This window comes from Oncorhynchus gorbuscha, linkage group LG16 (genome assembly GCF_021184085.1).
Source record: "Oncorhynchus gorbuscha isolate QuinsamMale2020 ecotype Even-year linkage group LG16, OgorEven_v1.0, whole genome shotgun sequence".
Classification (NCBI taxonomy): Eukaryota; Metazoa; Chordata; class Actinopteri; order Salmoniformes; family Salmonidae; genus Oncorhynchus; species Oncorhynchus gorbuscha.
Genome location: NC_060188.1, coordinates 65,117,779 through 65,130,363, shown reverse-complemented (window position 1 = coordinate 65,130,363; position 12,585 = coordinate 65,117,779). Strand labels below are relative to the sequence as shown.

Sequence of the window (12,585 nt, the reverse complement as noted above, 5' to 3'; positions counted from 1 at the left end):
TTTGTAGAATCCCTAACATTCCCATTTCTCTGGGTGCACTGTTGCAGGAGGACCTGAAGGCTTGGGTCACTAACATCACCACCAGTATAACTGAACACGAGGAGATCGCCAAGTGGGACAAACCCACGACCTCGTCCACAGATCCCGACCGCTCGGAGAGGAAAGAGAAGTCAGAGGGTGACGCAGATGCCAGGTCAGAGAGATCTGAGATGGGAGGAGAAGAGGAGGAAGAGAGGTCTGAGAAGGGAGAGGGCTCCGAGAAGACAGGCGAGGGCTCCGAGAAGGCAGACACGTCGGAGAGGGGTGAGATGGCAGAGGGAGGGGCAGGGGGCTCCAGCACGTCAGGGAAGAGCAAATGATCCCCGCTAAGTGGAGGAGTGGACTGCATCCAACCATCTGCCCGCTCCATCCTAACATTACCCTAAGACACCAGACGGTGGTGAGCAAGCGAGACGGAGGGAGAGTGTGTGCATTTTTGTGCATATCTTCTCTCTCTTTCTCTCTCTCTCTCTCTATATCTCTCTGTCTCTCTCTCTCCCTGTGACATCCTGAGGCTTGTGTCCTTGGACTACCTAATGTTAACTGTGACAGACTGATCTTTCAGCCCCTATCCCAGGCAAAATACATCAATGCTTGTATTGCATTTTGGCCCTTGCTGGTAGGTTGGAGGATGGTGGAGATGAAACAGCGCCACCGTGTGGTCACAGGCATTCGTCACAGTCACAACTCATTGATAATTTATCTCTTGGATTCACAGCATCTCTCAGTATATATATATATATATATATATAATATACCTATGACTGACTATGTAATGCTCTAGAAAAACCCAAGCAATGGTGAATGAAATGTCTCACAATATTTTGAAAATGCTTTTTTTCTGAAGCAATATACTTTTTTTATTTCTTCTCTATGTTTGAGAGAGAGGGAAAGGAGACAAGAAACAGTTACTTATTGTTAATTATATGATTGGTCACATTCATCATCAGCTTGTTTCCAGCAGGTCAGCAGCACCTTAAACACTTTCAACACATCTGTGTATACTCAGCATATTGCCATTTCAAACACACCTCATCTCTATATCTGAGTCATGCTGTCATGATGGAATGCTGGTATTACCTATGTGTGTTAATAATGGAATTGATCAACACACGTGTTTCTCTTCTGAACGTTTGGATTAATCGTGCACAGGCCCATGGCATGCCAGGAATAAAGGTGAACTAGAGTTGCCAACGTAAGCAAAACTCAATCACCCCCAAGAGTCTATTTGAGGAGGCCAAACATAACCCACTTGTAGTGCCAGGCCTGTGTCTACATCTCACTTATTAAATCTAACCATCCATGGCATGACATTGTATAGTGCACCTTTTACTTTAATGAAAAGTAATGTTCTTCATGGTCTTGAAGTTGACCAGTTCTGAAATGAATTTGGCTGTGCAATAATTTAATCTAAAGTACTGTGTATAATGCTAACATCGTGGTATAATTCTGGAATCCTGAAGAACGTTCTAAAGGCTTCTCTTCGGGGATCTTAAACTCTCCCCACATGAAGTATGGTGATAGGAAGATATGTTTTAATGACAGAGCAGAGAAAGTTCCCCACATTACAAGCCCAAGTCAGACATCCTTCATGCTTCTTTCGAGTTCTATTTGATCTGAGACAAGAAGCAGTATAACCTCATTGCTGTTTTTATTATATTACTGCAATATATTTCAATAAGGATTGTAATTGTTGCACTAGTGAAAATACAATAGTAACATCAATATTAGATGAACCTCAGAGTATATTATTAACTACTTCTCCCTCCCTGTTTTCTTTCACTCTGAGTTGAAACCAATAGAAAACAATTGTCAGTCAGAGGGGATTTATCTAGTCGTGAAATTGTACATAAGCTACATGGCCAAAGGTATGTGGACAAAGGCTCCTGAGTGGTGCAGTGGTCTAAGGCACTGCATCTCAGTGCTAGAAGCGTCACTACAGACCCTGGTTCAATTCCAGGCTGTATTACAACTGGCAGTGATTGGGAGTCCCATAGAGCGGCGCACAATTGGTCCAGCGTTGTCCGGGTTAGGGTTTGGCTGGGGTAGGCCATCAATATAAATAAGAATTTGTTCTTGACTGACTTGCCAAGTTAAATAAAAGATTAAATAAATAAAACTGCTCATTGAACATCTCATTCCAAAATCATGGACATTAATACGGAGTTGGTCCCCTTTTTGCTGCTATAACAGCCTCCACGCTTCTGAGAAGGCTTTTCAGTAGATTGCTGAGGTTACTTACATCTATTCAGCCACAAGAGCATTTGTGAGGCCTGGCTCGCAGTCAGCTTTCCAACTCATCCCAAAGGTGTTCGTTGGGGTTGAGGTCAGGGCTCTCTCTGTGCAGGCCAGTCATGTTCTTCCACAATGATCTTAACAAACCATTTCTGTATGTTGTTTTGTGCACGGGGGCATTATCATGCTGAAACAGGAAAGGGCCTTCCCCAAACTATTGCCACATAGTTGGAAGCCCAGACTTGTCTACAATGTCATTGTATGCTGTAGCATTAAGATTTCCCTTCACTAGAACGAAAGGGCCTAGCATGAACCGTGAAAAACAGCCCCAGACCATTATTCTTCCTCCACCAAACTTTACAGTTGGCAATATGCATTGGGGCAGGTAGCGTTCTCCTGGCATCCGCCAAACCCCAATTTGTACGTTGGACTGCCAGATGGTGAAGCGGGTCCAATGGCGGCGAACTTTACACCACTCCAGCCGATGCTTTGTATTGCGCATGGTGATCTTAGACTTGTGTGCGACTCCTCCGCCATGGAAACCCATTTAATGAAGCTTAATGAAGTTATTTAATTTAAAGAAGTTATTGTGCTGACTGCATCCAGAGGCAGTTTGGAACTCGGTAACGGACAGACAATTTTTACGCGCTTCAGCATTCGACAGTCCCATTCTGTGAGCTTGTGTAGCCTACCACTTCGCGGCTGAGCCATTGTTGCTCCTAGACGTTTCCAATTCACAATAACAGCCCTCACAGTTTACCGGGGCAGCTCTAGCAGGGCAAAAATTAGACAAACAGACTTGTTGGAAAGGTGGCATTCTATGATGGTGCCACCTTGAAAGTCACTGAGCTCTACAGCATGGGCCATTCTACTGCCAATGTTTGTCTATGGAGATTGCATAGCTGTGTGCTAGATTTTATACACCTGTCAGCAACAGGTGTTGCTGAAATAGCCGGATCCCCTAATTATCAAGGGGTGTCCGGTGTCCACATACTTTTGGACATGTAGTGTATCTTTGAATGTTTACCAATAAATTCTATACTCTAATTAACGGAGTTCTATGTACTGAAGTGGGTTAAGGTTAAAACATTTCTCTTAACTCCACACAAATGAATTGGGGAAAACTCATCAGTCAATTACGATATTACTGTTGATTCCATTTAAATGAAAATATGCAGATTAGGAGTCATCTTTCAAAGAATATATACATCAATATCTAGTTACATTTTACACTTTTACAAGGGAAAAGAGTGCTGGACAGGTACATTTGTTGTGTATTTATAAATGTGCGTATTTCAATGAACTGATCATACGGACTTGATACAGACAGTTTTTTCTATTAGTAGCTGAATCCAGTCAGGCGAGTGAAATATTATAAGAACAGTCCTGTTGCGAGGGATAGGTCTACAGACCATTTACTTGAACGGGTTAAATGGCTTGAATGATAACAAAGAACTTGGTAGACTAAATGCTACTGTAGTTTATTTGTTAACTCTGCAGCTGATCAGTCTGGTATCCAGGCTACACACGTTTTAGCTGTGACTCTTGGGCTGTGACTTCAAAGCTAAATACAACCATACATCCCACTATTTCTTTTTTTGCTTAAGCCTCGGTCATATTGGATGATTAATTATAAACATATTGACGGGAACATTCATGAACACAAAGAACATGTAAGGTTAGTTAGTACTGTACAACTCATAAACTTCAACAGCCAGCATAGTTTGACATTTGGTCGACTGTGTTTATTTTTTGTGTCACTCTGAACTTCCAAGTTTCAAATGGGCCACTTTTTACAGATATGTTTTATCTGATTCCCAGAGGCCCCATATCATGGACCTGCCAAATCAAACATTACTGCTTAAACTGGTTGGTGTGTAATGCAGTATTAGTTATAACCAAATATATAAAACAAATATAAAAAATACAACCTTATCAAGCCGTATCCCCAAAACAATGGAAACCAGTATTTTGAAAGTGAATTAATTTAACAAAAGACACAATACAGACTGTTCCATTTGACTCAGGATGCAAATACTGTCACTTATTGACTTTGGCATTAAAGTGTTATGACACACGCAACAGTCAGGACTCTAACTGCAGCTTGTTGATTAGACGCAGTTAACTTATTGGTAACACTTGAAAATGTCACAATATATGTGTTATGTCCTCTGTCACAACGTGGGAAAGAAACTTTTGCGAAACTGTCTATTGTAGGTACAGTATAACAACAAACTGTCTATTGTAGGTGGTTATTATAGGTACCACACCATTCTATATTACAGGTTTTAAAAACTAATGGTACCTAAAATTGTCATCTATTTGTAGGCCTATAGCCAGTTGTTTTTAGTGTAACCTACCCCTCCGGAATTGAGCCTTTCATTGCAATACATATTAGTTAGTTAAACACTAGTAGCTGTTTCTTTTATTCTCCTCTGTGGAAGGAAAGAGAGGCTCTACTTAATAATAATAATAATAATAATATAATAATAGCGTCTGCTAAATGGCATATATTATTAGGCTCTACTTTGCACATGATGTAAAGTTCCTCCAATATAATTATAATGATAATTATATGGTTGTAATTCTATTCATTCCAATTCTATGGTTCCTCCATCTACATTCTTATCAGAGAAATCCCCATTGTCTTAGCACATCGATTCCGCCTGCACTGATGAGTGTTGTGTTTGGAGTGACACGATCTGACGTTAGACAATGAGAAATCCTGTCACTTCATGAATAAAACAGGTTAATGATACTACAGTACCTACCAAACAAAACAAAAATACTACAAAACCTACTAAACCCACAGAAACAAAGCTCTTGACCTCATTGCTGGTGAGAAGTGTTTTTGTGATTTTATGTTTTTGTGTTTTTCTTGTCTCAGATACAGTGTACCTTAATGATACCTATACTTTGCTGCTATGACATTTTCTCTATGTAAACCTCCTTACTTGCTGATGCAAAATTGACATGAACATTGATGTATGCTTGACAAAGAGGTGTTAAACCAAGATTTTTTCTAAAAGTCAACATCAACCATCCTCCACAGATCACTATATACATGATGCATTCTATATAGTAGTGGGAGTGATTAAGAAATTCCTGACGTTGCAGCCATTCACAGTGTATAAAAATCAAAGTCCATTTACTTGATTGACTAGAGAAAGTTAAGAGATTCCTGTGTAAGGGATTAAACTCAGTATAAATAAATAAATAAAAGAGAGTACAATTTTTGAGATAAGCTTTCATAAAGGTCCATTATCATGATTTTGAGGGGGTATACATACTGTCATTATAATACCTCATGACATAATCACCAATTAGCATAGGAAAACATTTATTAGAATTCATGGACTTAATCCATATGACCAGCTATGAGCTCCATGCTCCAATCTCCACTTCTTAATGCCTTTGTGCATTTAGCACATGGAGCAAAATGTCATGTGTCATGATGATACACTTATATAGGCATAATGACACAGTTATGCATACACTTTCAACTAAAGTATTCCCTGTATTTAACTAAGTCATTTGATTTATTTTTTGTACGAAGAAAAATGCTGTCAGTGTCTTCCACACCTTGTAGTATTCATAATGCCATCTGGGGATAGTAACAGAACCACATAGCTCTGATAACCTAAGTGATTAAGTCAGTGATGGATGTCAACTGAAGGGCTGGTCTTTAAAAAAAAGTTTTCTGTTTAGAGTTAATAACGCTTCAGATCATTAAGCTTGAAATCTTTGCTTGGTACAAAATAAAAATGTTTTAGCCCTCTAATAGCAGATCAGTGAAAGGCTGAAACGCAGCAGTGCTACCCGCAGTTTTCAAGATGTGCAAGTGGAAACATGAATAATTGATGATATGGAAGAAGAAATGTCATGCAACTTTTGTTTTGCACTAAAGCACTGCCCCATTGCACAGTGTAAAATGCTAGTGGTGACGCAGGGTCTATAAGAAATATACATGTATACAGTATTGCACAAAGTCTGCACAACTCAATGTAAGTATTTTAAGAATGTACATTTTAATTCTGATTTGTTTATTAAATAGACTGGAGTAACATCTGCCAATATCTGTCTGTTGAAATATGAAACATATTGTCTCATAAACTCTGTTCATCCCTTAATCTTGGCACTGTCATTTTTATGACTTATTATTATTGCTTGAATGACACTCATTTACATGAAAATCATATGTTTTATGACACAATGTGCAAGAACTTCATCTGTATTGTGTTAACCTCAAATCTAATTATTGGCTTTGATCATTGGTCCATTTGCAGTAATATGAGCAGACCAATTCTATATGGCTTCTATATGATAATACTGTATCATTATTTACTGCTATACTGTTGGTCTTTGTGCTTCACCAACCTGCAGATTTCTTTCTGTACGTTGTCACTGCATCTCTGTAAATGATGCTGTTTTAGACATAACCACAGGCAGACAGGGAACTGTTGTTTCAAGAAGATGCCCATGCACCACCTGTTTGTTATCGCCGCATAGGCAGTGAAGGAGACTACCAACCTGTGACCTGAAATTTATTTTAATTTTATTTTACCTTTATATAACTAGGCAAGTCAGTTAAGAACAAATTCTTATTTTCAATGACGGCCTAGGAACAGTGGGTAACTGCCTGTTCAGGGGCAGAACGACAGATTTGTACCTTGTCAGCTCGGGGGTTTGAACTTGGAACCTTCCGGTTTCTAGTCCAACGCTCTAACCACTAGGCTACCCTGAAAAGGATATGTGGATCTATTTCAAATCTGCAAATGGCATGGTATGAAACAGCAAATGGTTTATTAAGACTTTCTACTTGACAATGAGGCGTGACCAATGATGTACATAAATGTACATATATATGCATGCTGAAGAAAAATAGAGCCAATTTTGTTGGAAAGGAAAGGGTTAACACTGAGTTTTGTTTGGTGGTCTCTTGGGCGATAAATCTAGCTAGCTAAATCAGCCATTGGCTAGTCCATCAGAAGCTAGATAGAAGGCATCTGCCATCTACTCTCTTTATGTAGTGTTGTCTCGTCGTGATGTGTGTTTTCTCCTATATTTATATATATTGTTAATCGTTTTAATTCCAGCCCTCATCCCCGCAGGAGGCATTTTGCCTTTTGGTAGGCCGTCATTGTAAATAAGAATTTGTTCTTAACTGACTTGTTAGTTAAATAAAGGTTCAATTAAATTTAAAATGTAACTGTATTAGGTCCACATTTTGGAGTGACAGTGGAATCAACCAATCACATTTTGACCGTTTTTACGAAGAATATGGAAACTTCAGCCTTCTCAAAGGCCAACAGGTCACAGGAGCAGTAGATTTCCCATGGTCTAGCTAGCTATCTTTTGCTGAAAGCCAGTTTGCAGCAGCAGCAGCAGGTGTTATCGAAGAGGATGTTGTTGCTAATTTGTTAACTTCTCCCTTTTCAAGAATAACTTTCAACAATAAGTTAAGTATAAATGATCATCATCTGGTGAGTGGAACTTTTTTTTAAATTGGAGCTCACTGATAGCCATCTCTTTGAAAATAATGTGTGTGTGAAACATTGATGCATTTAAACTTTAGGTCACAGGTTAGTTTGTGCTAAACATTAAATATTTTCTGCAATGGGAAGTAATTATTGTATATTTCGATAAGGAAATAATTAGCCTAATGGTTGTGTTTTTGCATTCTTATGATTGGGACCTACTGGCTTATTATGTCAGAGTGAATGGTCTGCTTATCTTTAACATCATGCTGTGTGTGGCTGCTGTCTTTCCATCAGCCCTATGTAGTGGTGCTTGGAGAAGTGTGTATACTCTGATTTGGCAAACATGTTCCCTAACAGCCTGCACAACGAAGGAAAGGCACCCTGTGTGAAAATTCCTATATTTTTCTGTTATTTTTATTTTTCCTATATATTTTACAGATTTGCATTCTCAAAATTAAACTTTTTGTTTTATAGAAAAACAATAAAAATGGCATGTTCTAAGTACACAACAATGCTTAAACTAGATCAGGAGACCATTTTGGAGGCCTGGGAAAAATCTACAAAAATATATTTTTGGGGGGTGGGGGGGTGCTGAGGAGTATTTTTGTAATAATAATGTATTCTTTTTTTGTTTTTGCTCAATCTGATTGGGTGGGCCTGGCTCCTCAGAGGGTGGGCAAATGGGGCATGATGACTGAATTGTGCATCACAAATAACTAACCAAGACTTCGGACTAAACTTTTTCAATACCTGGTTTGCATATCATTGTTGCCTTAGTTAGCATTTTACTCCGCTGATCTCGGCTGGTCTCTGGAAGAAATTGCATGTCCTCACTGTCCGAGACCAAGTCAAGACCGAATACAACTGTATCCGACACAAGACCGAAACACTCAAAATGTGGTCTCGATACAAGACTCCTACATCACTGGTAACTACAATGTTGTTGATCCATCCTCAGTTTTCTCCCAACAGAGCCATGAAACTCTGTAACTGTATTAAAGTCACCATTGGCCTCATGTTGAAATCCCTGAGCGGTTTGCTTCCTCTCCGGCAACTGGAGTAATCAAAAAAGTGTTAAACAAATGAAAATATATGTTATATTTGAGATTCTTCAAAGTAGCCAGTCTTTGCCTTGATGACAGCTTTGCATACTCTTGGCATTCTCTCAACCAGCTTCATGAGGTAGTCACCTGGAATGCATTTCAATTAACAGGCGTGCCTTGTTAAAGGTTCATTTGTAGAATTTATTTCCTTCTTAATGTATTTGAGCCAATCAGTTGTGTTGTGACAAAGTAGGAGTGGTTTACAGAAGATAGCCTTATTTAGTAAAAGCCCAAGTCCATATTATGGCAAGAACAGATCAAATAAGCAAAGAGAAATTACAGTCCATCATTACTTAAAGACATGAAGGTCAGTCAATAAAGAACATTTCAAGAACTTTGAAAGTTTCTTAAAATACAGTCTCAAAAACCATCAAGTGTTATAATGAAACTGGCTCTCATGAGGACCGCTACAGGAAAGGAAGACCCAGAGTTACCTCTGCTGCAGAGGATAAGTTCAGTTGAATTACCAGGCTCAGAAAATGCAGCACAAATATATATTTCACAGAGTTCAAGTGACAGACACATCTCAACATCAACTGTTCAAAGAAGACTGTGTGAATCAGGCCTTCATGGTCGAATTGTTGCAAATAAACCACTACTAAAGGACACCAATAAAAAGAAGAGACTTGCTTAGGTCAAGAAACACGAACAATGGACATTAGACTGGTGGAAATCTGTCCTTTGGTCTGATGAGTCCAAATTTGCGATTTTTGGTTCCAACTGCCGTGTGTTTGTGAGACGCAGAGTAGGTCAAGATGATCTCCGCATGTGTGGTTCCCACCATAAAGCATGGATGAGGAGGTGTGATGGTGTAGGGGTGCTTTTTTGGTGACACTGTCTGTGATTTATTTAGAATTCAAGGCACACTTAACCAGCATGGCTACCACAGAATTCTGCAGATATACGCCATCCCATCTGGTTTGCGCTTAGTGGGACTATCATTTGTTTTTCAACAGGACAATGACCCAACACACCTCCAGCTATTTGACCAAGAAGGAGAGTGATGGAGTGCTGCATCAGATGACCTGGCCTCCACAATCACCCAACCTCAACCCAAATGAGATAGTTTGGGATGAGTTGGACCACAGAGAGAAGGAAAAGCAGCCAAAAAGGGCTCAGCATATGTGGGAACACCTTCAAGACTGTTGGAAAAGCATTCCAGGAGAAGCTGTGTGAGAGAATGTGTGCAAAGCTGTCATCCAAGCCACATTTTACTCCTGGACGTTTTAGCCTAGCCATAAAAGGGGTAGAATACTTATTGACTCAAGACATTTGAGCTTTTCATTTTTTATTCATTTGTACAAAAAAAATCTAAATGTAATACGTTTTAAATTCAGGCTGTAACACAACAGGATGTGAAAAAGGGATGTTAACACTTTCTGAAGGCACTGTGTAAATATACATAAATAAATATGTAAATATGGTTCATGAGAGCACTACAGAAAAGTTTGTTAAAGTCTGTAAGAGATGAAATGAAGTAATAATGGTTCATTCAACATTAAATGGCAATTTTAAGGAATGTCTACATGATAGAGGTGAAAGGAGTATTAGCATGTTGTACTGTTAATAAATGTATCCGGCCGTAATCTGCTGTGTGTAACATGTACGCTGGGAGTCGGGAAGCAAGTACAGAGAGTGAATCATTTAATAAATAAACGAAACATGGACCAAAACAAGAAACACGAAAAACACACAGACAAGAAACAGAATCAATAACTGCCGAAGAAAGAACCAAGGGGAGTGACAGATATAGGGGAGGTAATCAGGAAGGTGATGGAGTCCAGGTGAATCTCATGAGACCCAGGTGCGTGTAACGATGGTGGCAGGTGTGCGCAATAATCTGCCAATGTCAAGAGCCGGAGAGGGGGAGTACACGTAACACTGTGTTAGCATTCAGTAACATTAATTTAACTTTGTTAAGGCATACAATGAATTACCATTTACCTAGCAAATAATGCTAAAGTTCTCATCTATGGCGAAGCAATTGACATGCATTTCACGTTCTGGTGTTTGAGTTAGGCCTACAGACATGTTACTGTCTCACAGATCCAGAAGAACAAATTGCTGCATGTTTCATCATTCTAGCTCTGTAAGGGATCATTGAAGGTAGCAGGGTGCATCAGCTATATACAGTCCTCAGTTCCATGCATGTTATTAGGCTCTCCAAGCATCTAAAAACCTAAAAACACACAATACAATCAGATGTCAATGTTGCACCAATTCTGTAAAAGACACAAAAATAATTTTCTTACCTTATGGTCGGTGGTGTGCCATCCACCCATGTCGTGGTCGATTCCATTTCTATGTCAGACAGACCAATCCAGTACCTCATTTTTTGGAATCCATTGTTAAATTCCTAGCATATTGGCAGAAGAAAATATATTGGCATACTGGCATCAACAGTCCCACACTAGTTTCCCTCCTTTCTTTCTCTCACCTGTTCCTCTTTGCTGTTTATGATCACCAGGTCTGCTCCTCTCCTCTTGCAGTCCTTTCAACTCTCCTCCCAGGATTTAGTTTTAGTAGAGATGTTACCAACTGGAGCCGAAAAACCTCCATCCCCGTCTTACCATCCCTGTTGAAAAGCAGCATAATAGAGCAGTAGAAAAGTAGCACTCATGTCCATATTGACACAAAAACATTAGTGAATTATCCATTTAGATATATAAATATTATGGTTGTTTAAGGATTCCAAGATGGTGAATCAATGACTGTTTACACTCTCGCTCTCGTTTTTCAGATAAAGTACAACTCACCTAGCACACAGTTGAAACTGATCTCTCACTTTAGTCATGGTATCATAATTTGTCTTCATCTGGTCTGTAGCTTTAATTAACTGGTCTCTCTCGTTAATTAACTGGTCTCTCTCATTAGTCACGGCATTGAAACTGGTCTGTGCCTGGTCTCTCTCGCTACACATGGCAGTGAAACTGGTCTCTAGTTGGTTTCTATCTTTTAAAGTGACATTGAAAAGGGTCCGTAGCTGGTCAGTCTCTTCAGTTAGGTTATTGTAACTGGTCTGTAACCAGTGTATGAGTGCAGAGTTGGCTCTAAGAAGAGAAGCTAGGATTTAGATTGCAGAAAGAGCCTATGATTCATGAGCTGTTTGTTATTTTCAGCATTATATGTACAACTCCTTTATCTTTTGAAAAACATGCAGTTTAAGATTCTCCAGTTACAAGCATGTCATTACTGTAGTTTGTATAATTTTCCTGATTTTGCTAACTATATTTCAAAGCTATTTTGTCAGAAATAATTTCAATCACAGAAGAGGTGCAGGGAGACATTGAGTGTTAATTGTACAATGCACAGCAGACCAAAGCTCACAGTGACCAGTCTGTAGACTCTTCTCCCTGGCCCTGTATTCTCAGCTCCTGGGATGGTTAGGAAACAGCAGAGGAAGGCACTGAATAACGCCTGTCTACTTCTTGACAATGACATTGAATGTACAACTAGCAAGGTAGTAACCTAATTTGTGTTGTCCCTAAAAACAAAACACATCCTTATCATGACACATTATAACAGGTTATACATCCATTTGTCTATGGAAGAGGAATTTAGCCTGACAGGATGTTAGGATGTTGGTTTGAATCATTTGCTTCAGTCTTCATGTGTATATCCTTTGTATCCTCGGAAAGGTTTCCATGGTTCACATTGATTTAAGAATTTCCTGCTCTGACAATGTCTTCCATCTCTTGTGATGAAGTATGCATGGTGACAGTGTGGTT

General features: G+C 39.3%; 1 protein-coding gene and 1 long non-coding RNA gene across 3 annotated transcripts in view; one reads left to right on the top strand and one right to left on the bottom strand.

The window, feature by feature from the left end:
- Positions 1-2,015, top strand: part of LOC124000289 (spectrin beta chain, non-erythrocytic 4-like) — a 30,758-nt gene extending 28,743 nt beyond the window's left edge. The window contains exon 19 of the mRNA XM_046306555.1: positions 48-2,015. Coding sequence (XP_046162511.1) covers positions 48-359 — 312 coding nt within the window. The 3' untranslated portion in view covers positions 360-2,015. The remainder of the gene's footprint in view (positions 1-47) is intronic.
- An 8,119-nt stretch (positions 2,016-10,134) lies between these two features.
- LOC123998704 lies at positions 10,135-11,646 on the bottom strand. 2 transcript variants are annotated; one of them, XR_006832319.1, is made up of 3 exons: positions 11,295-11,646; positions 11,110-11,213; positions 10,135-11,036 (listed from the first exon to the last, which is right to left on the bottom strand). It is a non-coding gene; the product is annotated as an uncharacterized LOC123998704 (long non-coding RNA). The 2 variants fall into 2 exon arrangements; XR_006832320.1 differs by having other exon boundaries at positions 10,135-10,697.
- Between the last annotated feature and the right edge of the window lie 939 nt (positions 11,647-12,585).